The 18,093-nt window shown below is 37.1% G+C and overlaps 1 protein-coding gene across 3 annotated transcripts in view; it reads left to right on the top strand.

Annotated features, from left to right (window-relative positions):
* Positions 1–2,863: 2,863 nt before the first annotated feature.
* Positions 2,864–18,093, top strand: part of bon (tripartite motif-containing protein bonus) — a 102,873-nt gene continuing 87,643 nt past the window's right edge. The window contains exons 1-3 of one of the 3 annotated variants that reach the window (XM_089247948.1): positions 2,864–3,043; positions 3,564–3,698; positions 12,949–13,017. In XM_089247948.1, the coding sequence (XP_089104074.1) occupies positions 3,696–3,698; positions 12,949–13,017 (72 nt within the window). In that variant the 5' untranslated portion in view covers positions 2,864–3,043; positions 3,564–3,695. Of the gene's footprint in view, positions 3,044–3,563; positions 3,699–8,444; positions 8,579–12,948; positions 13,018–18,093 lie in introns of those variants that run through there. The other 2 variants (XM_089247949.1, XM_089247950.1) reach the window with 2 other exon arrangements.

Genomic DNA, 18,093 nt, shown 5'->3' with positions numbered 1-18,093 from the left:
TTGCATTCCATTGTCTTCTGTATTTTTAGAGCATGCAGATTGTTTCATAAACAATATATGCAATACTCGGCAAAGAGCTAGAAATGAAAGTGCTTCATTTTCCGAAAATGATTACACTGGTATTGAACATTAAAATGTAAACAAATCCCTTTAAAAAAGGGATGGCAACGCTGTAAAACTATCCGGTTTACCTTGACTTATTTACATCGGAGCTTGTAATTTACACATTTTGCACTGTGCTTTTGAAAGTGGTCTGGAGGGAGCGTCATTCTTAAAAATCTTACATGCCTTCATAATTTGCTGTGTGCATTGTTGAAAGAAGTTGTGGACAGATTGGACTGTGGAAGACTCCAAAAAAAATTTAATTTGTATTCGACGAGAACGGAAAAGAAATATCTTTGGTTGCCAGTGCATTGTTTTGGTCAGAAGTTGTTTTTGTAAATCAAAGTTTTGCCAAGTCATTTCTGTCATTTTGCTTTGACTTGTGTCAATCTTATAGGATACTAAAATAGTGTTGCGAAAAAAAAGAAAAAAAATTAATGGGAAATTTTGTTTTTAATAAAAAAATTTTTTGGGAATTTTTTTATTGTTATGATTATGTTGTCTGGGGGGGGGGGGGTTACCCTCCCTCATCCTACTTTTTAGTTCTGCTTTTTCTAACTTTTTGAGTGGGAGCCCTAGTATACGTTATTTGGATACATTTTGTAATTGGAAGAGTGTCTTTTGGATCAACGGTTTACCAGTAAAATTTGGCAAGGGATGGAATCACCCTGTACAAAAGAACGAACTATCCAGAAAAGCCGTGGCAATTGTCAGAAATTATTAACTGTATCGGTAATAATTCTAGAATGGTGTGCCTTGGCACCCTAGGATAGTCGCGAGATATTTCCAGGAGAAAATTATACTGCGGGACCTTTTCCGATAACGGACATCGCCGAAATGAATTTTTTGCCTGCTAACGCGGAGTGACCGTTAATGTACAGCGAAATATATTAAGGCCCTATTCCATAGAGAATAGACTTCGAAACTACGTGAATGGTGAGTTAACAAGGAGCCACTAAAGTTCCTTGAGATTGTGCCGCGAGATATTCGAAATTCTGATCTCATCAAGGGTGCTGCTGCGAGCGGGAAAAGCTTGGGGATGTCCATGGACTGAATTAAAGTCTAAATATAATATGTTATAGAATCATATGTTCACTGTTAACTCTTGAGAATTTTTGTTTAATAAACTTAATTTCGATGATGTGGATACACGGCACGATTTTTGTGTGAAAATAACATCTTGAATCGATCATGGAAGAAAAATCACTATGATCGTTTTTTCTACTTATCGTCTTTAAAAAATTCTCAAACTTGGATTCTCACGCAATCTCGGCTCACCGGGACGTTTTTTTTTTTTTCATGAATTTTCTGCTACTAGATTTTTCGTAAGCACACATGTATTTTTGTTAACTTAGGATACGCCCGAACCTTTCTCCGGCGAATTATTTCATGTCCACGACCAGACTGTTGATGCCTCGTCTTTATCGGTGAAGGTTGAAGACGAGAAGAAGGAAAAGCAGAATGATGAACAGAGGAAACTCAAGAAAAATTCAAAAAGAAAGAGACCAGCGCCGAAGACTTGTTTATCAGTGAGTGTGATGTTGCACGCCATTTTTAATTGATTTTAACCTAATTGGACACTTGGTATTTTGCATAAATGCATCATTTTGAAATTTTCCCAATTCAGGTTAAGAAACTTGTGATTCTTACTATAGGATTCATCATGCAGTCCGGAAGCTCCATTGCTGAACGGTGGTAAAAGGAACGCGAAGAAGAGGAAGAAGGCTGCACCGAAAGAGGTAAAATCATTATTAATCCTATGAGAATGTTAATATTGTGTGTGGTTGTTAACTCTCGTAAAAGCTTGAATTGTTCTATTTCACATGGTCGTTTAAAGTTTGTTGCAGACAAGTTTAAAGTTTGTTAAATGAATATTGTGATCTCATAATTTTTTTTTAAACACATACTGAATTTTTAGCACGATTACGCCATTGCGATGAGCGTATCAGGATCAAGTGCATCTTGTACGCCGAACAAATTCAATGAAGATGTCTCCAACACGAACATGTGTCAGTTCCCGACGAATGATATTATACAAGAAAAAAAGCCGATTGCTCCATCGAAGAAGCAAGACAAGAGAACTAAGAAGACAAAAACATGCGTGAGGCTCGCTTTAGTAATTATTTACACTTGACTGCAACATGTGCATTAGTTGCGATCTTTTTAAAACTTATTTCTGTATTACCTAGCAACTTGTAATGCCAATTTTTAGGATTCTCAAGGCGGTGAAAAAATAACCGAGAGTGCTAGGGCTCTCGTTCCCTTTTCTTCCCATGGTAAATCACCAAGTCTTCCGGTGGAATTGTGCAAGATCGTCTCAGCAGTTGATTCCATTGCGCCTCTCAAGAAAGCAAATATTCGTACTAGTTCACCAGTCATTTCGGAACCACCAGATAAGAAGACAAAAACGACCCACAGGAAGATAACACCCGTAAGAATTTTGAGTTAAATTTCATTTTTTACTAATGTCTGGTTAAACAGACTGTTATTGCCTTGAAATTGGTGATTTTGAGGAAATATCAGATAAAGGTATCGATTAAGTTGTGCATGTACAGTATATGCATTGATTGTGTTATATTTGCCTGTCTATTTCGATTTATGCTCGTAGGCTAGGTCAGAAAAGAAGTCGCCTTCTTCTTCATTATCAATTGTTGAAATTTTTACTACCTCTGCTGCTGCTTTCGAGCTACCGCCGGCACTTGAAGATGGTGATGATAATATATTTTTACCAGACCCTGATAACACGAGTACACCAGTCCGTGACCTTGATAATAATACGAGAACACCAGTCCATGAACTTGATGCTAATACGAGTACATCAGTCCATGAACTTGATGCTAATACGAGTAGACTAGTCCATGAACTTGATGCTAATACGAGTAGACTAGTCCATGAATTTGATAATACTGATCCGAAGAAGAGAAATTGTAGAAACCGTAATGTAAGTAAGAAATACCGCATTATAGTAATAACATTAAAAAAGCCTAAACCCTATCATATTGAAAAATTTGTCAAATGCACGATGTCTATTAGCCATTGTATCTGAATTTTGTCATTTGGCCAGTATTACGTTATCGATACGCTTATTGGTTATTTTTTTTCAAGTTGCGTAAAAGGTCTTTTATGAAACTTTTATAGTGTCATCCCGCCCTTACTGAACGGGTCAACGTCAGTTTATAGAATATATTATTTGATATCTTGTGGACAGGGCCGCAACTATGGGGGGTGCAGGAGGGTTTAGTGCCCCGGCCGCCGGACTAAAGGGGGTGCAAATTTCACTCTTTAACCTCTCCTTTAACATTATAAGGTGGGGGGGGGGTCGAAATGCCGCGCCAAAATGCGTGCTTGCCCCGGCTGACCAAACATCTAGTTGCGGCCCTGCTTGTGGATGAGGGAAAATGAAATATTTTCATGTACTCTTTCTTGTATATAAATACTTTATATATATTTTCCTCATCTAGGAATCTCAGCAATGGAAAACATATTGTTATTCTGACAATTCAGAGGATTTTTCAACTTCGCTCAGCGGTGAAGATGACGCATGGGAACCGAAGACCCCAAAGTCCAATAAATCGAGTAAAAATAAAAAAAGAATGGTATAATTTTTTCCATAAAAATTTTCTTTATTTTTAATTTCTTCCTTATTTCTTTTTAATGTCACATTTTCATCTTCTTAGTATCCCCTATTGAAATTTCACGCGTTAAAACTATTTGGACAAAAGTTTTTTTTTCTAACCGTGACCCACCGCATTCATTAGTTTTCCTCATTCAGGCTCTAGCTGTGGAACTGCTCGACACGATAAGGGATCGTCGTCGACATGCGCATCGACACGAACCATCTCCAACGTTGGATTGACTGCTGTTTTTTTTCAATTGCTTTGAGTAATACTTTTCCAAAGAAAACAATGGATGCCTTAGAAATCGAACCTTATAATTCGAACTCAAGATCTGTTGAGAATCGCTTTAATGTAATGGCCAATCGGTGGTTTTTGCAACACAATTTGAAAGTCACAAAATTTTATTAGAGCCAGTTTGTGCATCACATTAGGCTTTCGGTCTTTCCAATCTGATGGTTAAATTCCAATTTTTCTCCCCACCCCCTTTTTTTCCTCACAGCTTTCTTTCTTTCTGTCTTTCTTGAGTCATTGGAGATTCTCATTTTTTTTTCAGAGGTCGTCCATTCCGTTGGGGATGAGGGCACACCATACCTAGATAATGCCAAGGTCAGAGCCGCAACTGGAGGAGCAGGCGAGTTTGATTCCCCGAGAGCCGAACCAGAGGCGGCGCAAATTTCACCCTTCTACCTTTCCTTCAACATCATAAGGGGGCATCAAAATTTGTTCTTGCCTCGCCTGACAAAGTTTCTGGTCTGTTCTCTGCCTTGGCTATGTGAGGGGTGATGTCTAGGCTAGTGATGGGCCAGCGGGGCTAAATGCTTAGAGGTCCTATCTGGCCCGCCGAAGAATTTTTTTTTGCTGCGCTTCACTTCCAAGCATAAAAATTTCAATTATGAATGTCTAATTTTTTCTTTCAGTTTTTTTATTTTTTAGCCCGCTCCTAGAAAAGTTTGGCATCGCTTAGCTAGGCCAAGGGTCTTCAACATTGCCCCCCCCCCACTGTTTAGCTATATTTTTTGTTTTATATCGCACGTATATATATATGTAATAATTTTTGCGTATTTTATTCTTTGTATTAAGATAGTTTATACAGCTTTTCTGGTGCCCCCCCCCCCCGACATTATGTCCCATTCTTAAGCTACATTTTCTATCTTATATCATGTTGATGGAATGCTAGACTGTGGGGGGGGAGGCTTCGTCCGACACCCCCTCTAGTCCAGCACCTGACGCACCAGCAACGCTGCTCCTCCTCCTCCCCCCCAAATTGCTGCCCTGCCTAGTTGTGTTTGGTTTACCCTATTTGTCCCTGAACTCTTTGATAACATGAGTATAGCAGTCTGAGTTAGCCCGCATGACTGAGTAAACTGTCAAATGTGGTCCGCACTGTATCGACGCGCCTCGTTAAATGCGCCTGGTCTAGGCTAACCATATTTTATTGAAGAAAAATGGTGGATGAAGTGAATCTCCTAAATATGGGGACACCTACGGTTTCGGTGAAACAAAAAGTTAAAAGAAGTGGACAAAAAACTAATATGACAAACATGAGATCAATATTTATAGTCATAATTATCAGAAAAAGTTATTTGTGAGTAATAAATCATTTTCATCCACAATTTCCGTTGAGATTTTCAAATCGAAGTGAGATTTGCTCGCGTTTAAGATACGCAGGGGTGGGAACTCTGCGCCAATTGCGCCGCACTGCGCCAAAACTAATATCTTGCGCCATCCTGCTCCAATAGCGTATTTTCGTATTTTTTTGCTCCAAATAGCGAATTTTGCTTCAGTATGCCCGGAATTTCGGAAAGGACGCCAAAAAAATTTTGTTCCTGCTAGCCACGAAACGATTCTTTCCGAGAAGAGTGTGTTTTATTCCACTATACTCAAACTATCGGCACCTCATCGGGCTTTCCATCGCGAAACCCCGATATTGTCCGTGATCGGGGAACTGAAGATGGTTTGCAATGTCTTTCAGCTTTAAAGTACAAATGGGAGTGTTTCCGTTTAAAAAAAAAAGTCGCCTCTGGAAGCAGCAGAAATTACTGTAGTCGATCGTCATTGTGTTAAATCCCAATGTTTCGTGAAAAAAATTTTCATTCCGGGAGTAAAAAGCGCATGTCCGCCGAATTACGAATTTTAGTTTAGAAATTTTGCCGAATAACGAGCGTTAAATTGCCAATGTTGCCGAATAACGAGCGTTAAATCGTCAATCTCGCCAAATAACGATCGTCAGATCGCCAATCTCGCCAAATAACGAGTGTCAGATCGCTAATCTCGCCAAATAACGAGTGTCAGATCGCCAATCTCGCCAGATAATGAGTGCTGAATCGCCAAACATCGAGTTGATACTTCCGAAATTTTCTCCCATTTTGCAACAATTTCTTTCCAAGTATAAAAAAATTGAAAACTTATAAAAATTTTTTTAGCTCATTTGAAGAAGTGCTGTTCAAGGCAGCAAATAGCGCCCTCAGTAAGCAAAAATCATCTTAAATAGACGGGTGCAAAAAATTATATGACAGCCGCTCTTTCAAACAAGGTGTCAAAAGCCTAAAACACCAGAAACAAAAATCAAGCTGACGAAAAGATATTTGATAACAAAAGACAGTGCAGTTTTATTTTGAAAAGGGTTGAGGGTTACCGAAAATATTCTTGTTAATTTCACTGCTCCAATTTATAAATATCTGCTCCGAATACCACATTTTGCTGCTCCAAAGCTGCTCCGAATCCCATATTTTGCTGCTCCAAAACTGCTCCGAATCCTGAATTTTGCTGCTCCAAAGCTGCTCCGAAACGGACTTGGTCACTTCCCACCCCTGGATACGAGAAAAATTGATAAATTTTTTTTAATGATAATTCGGGTTGGCTAAAATTAGTCAACCCTTGGTTTACGAACTTCATTCGTTCCAGAAGTCCGTTCGTAAACCGAATTGTTCACAAACCGAAATAATTTTTATCATAGGAATTAATGTAAAATGAATTAATCCGCCCCGGAACTCCGAAGATTTCTAATGCGGACTTTTAAACTTTTCAACAGCTGCTTTGTATAAACAATGGTTATCATTAAACCAACACTGAAAAAAATGACCATAATTCGAAAGAGATGACATGCGAATGAAATGAAAACGATGCTGAGCAAAATCTGATTTCGTGAATATGGTACCATCTATAATCTCAGTGTCAAAGCCCTCAAAAATCTCAGCTTGCAACACTACCTGGCCACAAAATATAGGCTAATCCAAGCCGGCTTGGCCAAATTTATAAATTGAATTGATGGTTCTGTGAGAAACTTAATACCAGTGCCGTCTTAACACATGAGCTCACTCGGGCACGGCCCGGGGGCCTCAGAAAAACGAGAAGGAGTTGAATTTTTTCGAGAATTTTTCAGGTAGGGCCTCAGAAAAATCCCTTGGAACGGAGGCCCATGATGCCCTTAAGACGGCCCAGATTGCTGCTAAAAGCTTTGTAAATAATAAGAATTAAGCAATTGTAGGATGATAAAATAGTTTTTTCAAGAAATTACTGACTGTTAGTTCTGTGTCAGATTTTGCAAAACATCTTTGAGAAAGGTCTTTTTCTCCAGAGCTTCATAAAGTTTGAAATGACCTGCTGATTCATAAGCTGGATAAGAGGAAAAGAGTGATTTGTGGTGGGAACTTTTTTACTCTGATGCAAGGGCGTAGCCGGGGGGGGGGGACTTGGGGGTCTGGTCCCCCCCGAAATGTGAGAAAATGACCGAAAAAAGGGGAAAAGATGGCCAAATCCATTGTTCTGTCACCTTGGTCCCCCCCCCCGAAATGAAAGTGGTCCCCCCCCCGAACGAAATTTCTGGCTACGCCCCTGCTCTGATGAAATATAATTCTTCAACCAAATTCTGTCGAAAAAATAAAATGAAGTTGCAATCACAGACTTCTGAAATATGCTTCTTTCAGGATCTGGATCGTTTTGCGTGTTCTTAAACCAAATCATTTTTGTTGTTCGTAAACAGAATTGTTCACAAACCGAGACGTTCGTAAACTAAAGGTTGATGACTAAAAGATTTTTATAGTGCCGGCCTCGTGATGCGAGGATCCGGGTTCGAACCCCACAGTGGTGGTCGGCTGAAGTTGGTTTTCTGTGGTTCCCAACTTCAAGGCGCAAATGCGAGCCGATCTCCCCGTTAAAAAGTCTCGCCACAGAGAGCAACAGTCCTACAACAGTAAATCATTCAACCATAACACTTCACTCAAAGTTAGTAAAACTGGGGGCAGATGACAGCACTACACATAACAAGCATTACACAGAAACAAACTTTACGTCAGGTTGCACTACACGTACACGCACATTCCCGCATGCACCGATTCGTTGGGGGGTTCCGCGGGGGGGGGGTGCATGTGTGGTGTAGCAGTAGTAGGTAGGGGCTCGGGGATCCATGATGTTCTTAAGTCAGCCACCTCGTTGGGCGATTTGCCTGTTGTGGCGTTGTATTTGTATTTGTATTTGTATTTGTATAACTGTCCCTTGAAAAGTGGTATTATGGTCAATGTACCTTGCTAACGAAATATAACCGTGAAGAAACAGTCACGAAATTGACCTAGGTCTAAGTCATACAATTAGACTGAATTATTCATGACACGTTTGAATAATTTTAATCTGAAACACTTTTTTAACTAAAAGCATTTGACTTCCGATTTATAGAGCGAAGAAGTACAAATTTAGAAAAATTATTCTCGGTTGTGTCAACAGACGGTGGCAGAAGCTGTCATGGCGCCGAGTTAGAAATATTCTCACGGAATGCGATACAGGTTTTAAATTTTTAGCAAGTAAAATTTAAGTGGGAATTTCAATAATTTCTTGAAAAGATGATTCGAGGGAAAAGTTTCCAGGTATTTTTTTTTCCAAAGTAATATTGAAAACGTAAAAAGCCATTGTTTCAAATTGTTTCCAACTTCGTAGTTTTTAAGGCACGTGAATTAGAGTAAACAAATAATCACAAAGTGCCCCAGCTTCTATGTTGGCTTCCATATGGTTGGCAGTTGTTCAAGTTGAAAATCAACCGTATAGCTTTCTTATCTTTATAACATAAATTACTTGAAACGCAATTTATGTAAGTATAAATGATTTCCCGGCAAAAGTGATGGGATAATAGGGATTTGATAATTTCATAATCAAAGCTTACTGTAAGCCTTCACTGTTATATTTTGTTGAAGTTAAAAAAATGGCGAACCCACCTAAAATTTTGGACTATTTTATTAAATTGAATATTTTTTTATGCAAAATAAATAAGATCAAGAGGACTCGGTAAAATAAAAGGAACTGCAAACGTAGATTTACATATATGTTACTGCCAAAACCTGAAATTGGCCAATTTCATTGTTAATTGACCCGGCTGATGTTCAAATTTTGGGCTTCAGCCAGCCAGTTTGCGAAGTAGCCGAAGATCCCTGGCCAGTCTGATAACACAAGTTGTGATTCTGGGTTATTGCGAAGTTGACGTATTTTTTTGTGAAAATTATGTTTAAGTTAGTTATGGCAACCTATCAAACTGCAGTCATGATGAGGTAATTTTTTTCCTTTCAACATTTGACAGAAAAACTACGTCTGTATTATTTTTATATTTTTTCTCTCAAATTTCTCCCATTTTTTTCTCTAATCACATACAGTACCCCCTCCCCCGTATTCGCAGGGGTTACGTTCCAGAAGTGACCCTGAATAACAGAAACCATAGGTTTTTTATTGTATATCTCGTTTATTGAATATCATGAGAAAGAGCAGGGTGACGCAGAGGTAGAAGGAAATGTAAAAGAGGGTGCAGCGATTGTTGGTGATGTTTTCGGAAAGAATGTTGTGATTTTTCTGTTTGCTGTGTCTTCTTCATATTGAGTATGTTGACAAGGCTTCCTCTACTAATTTTTCTACATGTGAAGAACGTGAAATAGAGGGATTTATGTTATGAAAATAATCTTGCTGATTTGAACTTGCAAAGCCTTTCTGCTATGTCACTTGATGAGTACGCGCCTCCTGCTTCTTTATCTCGATCTTCTTCATTTGGTGCTGCTTCAGTTTCAGGACCAGTCAGCTGCATTAACTCCTCCTCGGTCAACCCAATATTAAAAGAACTTTGAGAATAGCATGTATTCACTCTCAAGGTACCTCCTGACTTCCAAAATGAAAAACTGTTTAAACCAATCCAGGAAAAGTGTTTTCATAGTCCAAGCCTTTTTAAAAAATTGTTCGTCCAAATACTGGGAGCTTTGGCTTATCCTTCCCTTCAACGCTCGCGGATTTGCAGATTTGAAAATGATGGTGGGCTTTATCATGTACTCATACGCATTTGCGCAAAACAACATAGTAAGTCTATCTCTACTTGCCTTAAAACCAGGAGCTCGCTTTCTTTCTCTTGCTTAACTTTTTTGTGGCATTTTCTTCCAAAATAGTGTAGTTTCATCAGCGTTAAACACCTGGTAAGGTGCATAACATTTCTCTTCAATAATTTTCTACAAAGTCTTTCGAAATTTTCTAGCTGCCTCTCCTGGTCGGCAGAGGCTTGATCGCCAGTGCTTTTTATTTTTACATTGCGCAATCCGAATCGTTTCTTAAACCTATGAAACAATCTTTACTTGCATAAGATTCTGATGAAACAGACGTTTCACCAGCCCTTTCCTTGTGGAAGAGTAAAATTTTTTTGCATTTTCTGTTATAATATTACAATCAATTGAAATACCTTTTTGTGTCAGTCTTGTACCCACAAAAAACAGCATTTTCTGTACGTGAAACACATGGATCCCATAGGCGCTGCATAGTTTTGACTGCCACGGGTACAGCCGTAGCTGTAGCTGCACCTGTATTTCAGATTCCATTTTCTTCATATATCTCACCGAACATTCGTTTATTTCGTAATGGCGGACCACAGAAGGTATTGACTTCGCCAAGCAGTCAATATATCAAATTTTTCTTGTCAAGTTTTCACTTTTATTTACCTTTTCAAAGCATTATCAGTAGCACTGGAAGAATGACCATCCTAAACAAGCACAACTCAAATTTTGTAAACAAAACATGTGAACGACAATTGCTGAGTATTTTAAAGAAAAAAAAACACAAATACGGGGGGGGGGGACTGTACATGAAGCTAATCCAATAAAACTACTCTATATATATCACCATGCATCACATATTGGCAATGAAAAAATGAATTTGGCACCTACTGAACCATCTTGCGTCAGTACAGTGAACTTTGGCTAGGAATCTCCGCCATTTCACGAATCGGCCAGTCAAAACTAAAATTATTTCTGAAGACCTGACTTAAAACTGAAATTTGATGTCAACTCTAGTAGCTGGTCTTTCCCCTTTCTCAGACTAGAGCCCCTGTCATTTTCCCATATGTGGTCATGACTTAATGCAGGTTCCCCTCCCCCCCTCCACCTTTGTAATGGTGCATACTAGAGCTGGGCGAATCGCAGTGCCAGGTCACCATAGCAACTAGAAAATTGGTATTGACGCCTAAAATTTTCTAAATGTGGTTTCTAAACTAGAGTAAATTTCTAAATTGGAGTCTACTACAGGTGACACAAAATTTATGGATTTCAATTATGCAACTCCTTTTAACATGGCAAAAGGGAAAGAAAACATTACTTAGGATTGTTTTCCTGGAGCAAAATACCATGCTCTTGGCGTCTCAGAAATTGGGCTGGCGCCTAAATATTTTTTCGATTTGTCAAGCTCTGTTGTAGATTCCCAGTAGTATCAAAAGGTCAAGTCCGACACCACCCTCTCATAAAATCAAAATGCAATGTTTTTTTATGATTTGCATGTCATAAAATATAAAGAATAAATTGCAATTTTCCATCACAAAATGTCCCATATTTAGGATCTTCATTCATGCAGCAGTAGTAAATGAAAAAATTATCCCACAAACTCATTACAAAATACAGGGGTCTGTGAGTATTGATATATATCACAAGCTAATGAACACTGATTTGCATTTTAAAGCTGTGCAGTGATAGAAATTTAATTTAGACAGAGGATACCTATATTTAGCCAGACGTTTATTCATTATACCGGGAGACTTGCGGTGACGTGCTGGTTCTTTTATAGACACATGATAGACACATGGACGTTTATTAGATGTGTGCGGCAGATTTGTTTCAGTCACGTCACTATTTTGCTGTATCCTTTGAAAATAATAAAACAAATAATTATCTTGTCTATTATAATTAGGGTGATGCAGTTTCGCTTTTACATATTTTGTCATGACAGCTCAAATGTGGCTAGTGGCCGTGCTTCACTGCATCACACCGTAATGATGCTTCACCTCTCGAATATAAGTACAGTAGGCCTAATTAAAAATGAATTACTTGCTGTGAAGGCTTGGCCATGGCGACCGTCTGGGGTTGACTGGGCTTTTAATATCAGCTTTGCATACAAGTAGGAAACAAAGAAAAATAAATCGGTAATCATCCAAAAAATCTTAGATGGAAAAAGATTGAAGATGAAAATATAAGAGGGAAAAAAATGCTGGAGTTATGACTGGGACTCGAACAATCAACCTTCATACTACTAGTTTTATAGGCCTACTTTAACAACTGGGTTGACAGTGGATGCTAGTCTGTATCCTAATTTAATCTATCAATTCTTGAACATCTACGTGTCACTAATGCCTATGCGCTCTCAAAATGGACACGGAAGAGTAACGTCACTATTTGTTCTGCCATATGCTGAAGCCGCTGTGGTGATAGAGTGGTCATAGTGACGGACTCGCATCGCGAGGATCCGGGTTTGAACCCCACCGGCACCACAGTGGTGGTCGGCTGAAGTTGGTTTTCTGTGGTGCACTCAGACTGTTAGGTGCACTCACTTTGTTCCAGACTCTGCCACGAAGCTGGGCTGGAAGAGATCTCGGCAACGGAATAAGTCCGGCGGCAGAGTCCTTGGCGTTCATTCATGCCATATGCTGAATAAACATCTGGCTCTGTGCATGTATCCACAGTGTTTAATTTGTATATATGTTGGTTTTTTTTTTTAAATCTTGGAAACCATTCTTCGTTTGTATTGACTGGTTTGCTAAATGACTCAAGGTGATGGTTTGGTTGTCATATTTTCAGCAATAGCCTATCAAAGAAAAAAAAAATCTTTTTAATGACACCATTTATTATGATTGGATTGTACAGTGCAAAAAGTAAATGTCTATATGCATGCAATGAATCATGGTATTGAGCATTTTTGTTAGCCCTTGCTCACTAATGGTTTTTTTTTTCAGGGAAGTTTACCAGTCAGTGACAACAGTCGCTCGAATGATTCCATCATTTCAAAATCAGGAGGAGAAAAGGTGAGAAAATATTTGTTTTTCCCTCCCTCATATTCTATACCTTATTGCTTCAAATTGATTTTTTAATACATATTACAGTAGACTCTCGATAATTCAGTCATGTGCTAGTCTGACCCATCCAGTAATCTGGCTTTTGAGGCTGGTTTTCTTTGACCATAGAAGAGAAAAATATGTCACAGACAAAGTTTATATTATTTGAATGTACTTTTTCAATTGATTTCCAGTAACTTGGCAATTTCAGTAATCTGGTAGTACACCCTGGTCTGATATGTGCCAGATTAGCAAGAGTTTACTGTATTACACATTGTAGAACCTGAATCAACCAAGCCTGTATCAAGTTACACCTCTATGAGACTAAAGTCGGCTGGAGTTACAATTTTGAGCTAAGGAAAATGTTGGGAATTCGGGGACGAACATGATCTGCTTCTTCTTGGAAAATAAACAAAAGCCAGTTTTTAAAACATGCTAGCATTGCATTATTCCAATTACCTACTCTCACAGAAAGCAGTGGAATAAATTTTAGCTCTTGAGAAGTTGTTTCATGAATAGTTGATGCCACTTGTTCAAGTATTTCCTCATTTCTTTTTAAACAATGCAAGAGCTGCCTCCGTATCAGTGTGAGCTCCTTCTCTGAATCTCTTTTTACAGATGTTCAGATCACCATCAGATTCTTTTTCTCTCTCTCTCTCAATTGGAGTTTCTCTTCAATTTCTCTTTGTTCTTCAAAAATTAGAATAACAAACTTCGAATAATCTTAAATTTCTTTGACACCTCACTTTTTTGTCAGTTTTTTGGCTTTAAGCCAACTGCATAACTTCAGTTTTGGAAGCTATAGAAAGCGCTTTGTGCTTGGACATTTACTCATACATGATAACACTACCCCAACCAACATACGAATCTAGCTGAAGAAAAATGGCAAACAGGGACATTGAAACTGTTTTAGACCATGGGTGCTGTGAAATTGAGTTTTACGTATGAAGTTTTGATTTCTGAATCGATTCCGGTTCTGCTCTGATGCATGATAAGTACTGTGGAGAGCACCCACAACACCCTGGCTCTGACATCACTGGTAGCAAATTCAACAAAGGCATTTTGTAGGTTATGTAAGGTCTTTAGAATAAAATAACCTTTTTCTTCTTTCGTCCAAGACTTTCTTCAAGCAACAATCTGACACGATGACAGACAGTAAAAAAAAGCAAAGAAAATTTTACAATAACAAAAAAATGTACCAATAGAATGTCTTCCAGGGAAAAAGAACGAGAATAATTTTCAGCTGTAACTAAGCATTGTAGAAAGGTAAATTTTCAGACAGATTTAGATAAGAATACAAAGAAATTCTAGCAAATTTTTGTTTGAAAACCAGTTGAAAATTCGTTATAGGCGTACTTTGCTGAAATCGATGTTCATTATAACCAAACAAAAGTAACAGATATGCAAGACGAAATTCTCAGGACATGGAAAAACTTCGTTATAAGCAGGGTTGGCAAGTTTTTGACACATGACAGTTTTTAACGGTTTAAATCATGTCCGAATCCCTTCTGTCAAATATTGCTTTTCAATACAAAAATTCCCATTGGAAATACACATGTTAATTGCATGTAATGTTGAAAGCGACTGTGTTATACAAAGAATAAATATTTAATAAGATTCTAATTTTCTATTCCCGACAGAATTATTTTGGACAATATATGTTTTTTTTTTCTTATAAAATTTGAATAAAGCATAACATAAACATTGAATGGAAAACTGTGGAACGATTTGACATTCTTTGATTCAAGATGATTCTTGACCTTCCAAATTTTCTTCAACTGCTTATATATTTGCAGTGATATAAACCATCTGCTGTACTCTTTTTACAATAGATAAGTGTTTAAAAAAGTTTATTACATCATATATGTAATGTTGATTCCTGTAATTATTAAATTATCTAGATAATCACTGATACTTAAAACGATACTCTTATTGTGCATAACATTGGAATATATCTAGCGATCAAAATACTAAATTGTAGGACTAAAATGTCATTTAATTTGACAATGCTAGCTTGTATATGATGCTTAAGAAGCTCCTGTAACTTATCCTTAGTCAAACTTAGTTATTCTTACTTTTGCACTACGATATGGTATATTTACTAGCATTTGTAATGCAGTGGTTTTCTAATTGAAGCTGTATGTAAATGTGCAAAACAAATGCTTTGGGTATCAAGTCCTTTGCAACCAATGCTTTAGTTGAAAATACTCTTTAAAACTCTTTAGTGAATTTATACACTTTGAGCTCAGAAATGTTTAGGTGAAAACAAATGAGTTTAATTAGTGTATTAATAGATGTTGCGTGATAATTTTTATATGGAATAAAATTTTGGGCAGATCAGAAAATTTGAAATATCAAAATACATATTTTTTCTTCGTAATTATAATTCTGAATACAAAACCCTTTAATCTACATAAAAGTTAATGTTTTGTTATTTAACATATCTATCAGGTTAAAAAAAAAAATATATTGGACAATATTGAAAATAAGTTTTTGACTGTTTTAACCAGGGTTGGCAGGTTTTTGATTCATGTCAGTTTTTGACGGTTTAAATCGCGGTTTAAACTGTCACGTCAAAAACCTCTGTCAGAAACTGTCAAAAACCTCAAATACTGCTTTTCAACATATAAATTCCCATTGAAAATACGCACATTGATTGCATGTAATGCTTAAAGTGACTATGCTGCAATACATAATGTGTGATTTTAAAATAATCTCCCCCCCCCCACATAATTATTTTGGGCAATTATATACATGTATATATACTTGTAAAATATAGAATTTGAGAAGAGCATAGCATAAAACTACGGAAGGATATGTAATGTATTCAAGATAGTTTCAACCTTCTAAAATTTCTTCCAACTATTTATTTATATATGAATATATATATATATATATTTGCATATCAACATCTGCTCTACTTTTTTTTTTTACAACAGATACATGTTTAAAAAGTTCTTTCATGCTTGCTATATATAATGTTGATTTCTGTTATTATATTATCTAGACAATCCCAGATATTTAAAACAATATTCTTATTGTACATAACATTAGAATATATATATCCAGCAATCAAAATACTAAATTATCTTAAAATAATTTTTCCCCTGAAAAATTCTGACGTTCTATTTTTAGAAAATTCATGAATGGGGATTGCATCACAGATCTAAATGTAGTGGTATATTATCTCACAGGGTTTTCTTTTTCCTTCACCAAGAAGCAGCAACAGTAGTGACTGCATTATCATGCTAGGGGCAGATGGTCTTATAATCCAATAAAGACACCAGCTGCCCTTAGAGGACAAAGACCAGTGTACTAGAGAAAAGTCCAACTTTGCTATTTATTGTTTGAATTGTAAAGTAGTGAGGATTAATATGGAAACCAATTTCAGAAATTTCATTTGATATTTTTTCATGTTTAGTGAAACCAATTTCTAAGAAATCATAAATATTTAGTCTATTATTAGTTTAAAATATAATGAATCATGGTGGAAGGCCACAGCATATAGCCTGGTAAAATTTTGATAAAGTAGAGAAAAATGGAAAGATATATGTAAAATGCATTAATTGTGGAGTTATGCGATGTAATCGTGTGGACAGGATGAAGAGCCATATAGCTCAGTGTATTGGAAGGGGCAATGATGTTGAACAAATACCTGATGTACAAAAAGCAACTACATCAACATCTACAGAGTCCACTGCTTCATAGCCTATTATTTTGTTGGAATCAACAGAACCTGAAATTTTCACTCAAAAAAAGAAGCAAAAAATTGATGACTTCATTGTGAAATCAAATTCTGCTACAACTAAAAAAATTGATTTAGGCAAATTTTTTTTATGCCAATAATATCCCATTCAGTGTTGTTGAACATTCAAGTTTCAAAGATCTAGTTTCTGCTTTGCGACCTGGTTATAATACCCCAAGTAGAAAAGCTTTGGCTCAGTCATTGCTTGATAAAGTTACAAGAGAGGTTGAAAAAACTGCAAAAGACAATCTCTGTGGAAAAGCTGTAACTTTAATTGAAGATGGATGGAGCAATATTCATAACGATCCAGTCATAGCTACATGTATACATTCTGAAGGTAAATCCTATTTTCTTGAAGCTGTTGAGTGTGGTGCTATTATGAAAAATGCAGATTACCACAAGCAAATAATTGACAATTCCATACGTTTGGCCCACGATAAATATTCTTGTGAAGTAAAGGCAGTTGTAACTGATTGTGGGAAAGTAATGGAGAAAGCCAGGCAACTTTTGCTTAATGAGATTGACCAAAATTTAATAGAATATGGGTGCTCTTCTCATTGGTTCAACTTACTCGGACAAGATCTAACACCTGAAGCTGTGCTCAAACAGGTGGTTAAAATACAAAAATACTTTAGAAACCATCATTTGCCTTCTGGATGGCTTAATGAACATATGGGGTTAATAAAACCCCAATTACCTGGTGATACTCGATGGAAGAGTACACTTACCTGTCTTGAAACATTTTTACACAATAGGCCATTTTTTCAGAAAATAGTAGATCACGAAAATGACATTGACAAAGGAATTGTTATTTTAATCAACAATTATAATTTATACAAACAGTGTAAAGATCTTTCATTCCAACTCAAGCCAATAAGTGTTGCATTGGATATTCTTCAAACAGATACATACAATAGCTGACTCATGCCGTGATTGGCTAAGCCTTCTCAAAGAAAGTGCTCTTCAGCCTCACATTGAAAAGATACAAAACAGGATGAACCAGATTCTGAGACCATTTCATTATTTGGCATATAATTTGCACCCAAAATATAAAGGTGAAGGACTGACTGATGTGCAAAGTGATTTGGCTCGCACATGGGCAACAGAGAAAATTAACGGTTGTCTGCCATTGCTAATTTCATATGAATCGGAAGAAACTCCTTTTCCACCTTTTTATTTCAGTGCAGCAGGAAGAATGACAAACCCTGTGATTTGGTGGAAAGGACTTTCTAAATGTAATGCTTTTTCAGCTGAGCCTGCATCTGAACTTATAAAACTAGCAATGCTTTTGCTGTCCAGTC

Source organism: Pholcus phalangioides, unplaced genomic scaffold (genome assembly GCF_987345545.1).
Source record: "Pholcus phalangioides strain wild (caught in Gottingen) unplaced genomic scaffold, Ppha-v1.0 ptg000018l_1, whole genome shotgun sequence".
NCBI classification, from domain to species: domain Eukaryota; kingdom Metazoa; phylum Arthropoda; class Arachnida; order Araneae; family Pholcidae; genus Pholcus; species Pholcus phalangioides.
Note: the sequence above shows the minus strand (reverse complement) of the source record. Positions and strands in the feature narration are given on the sequence as shown.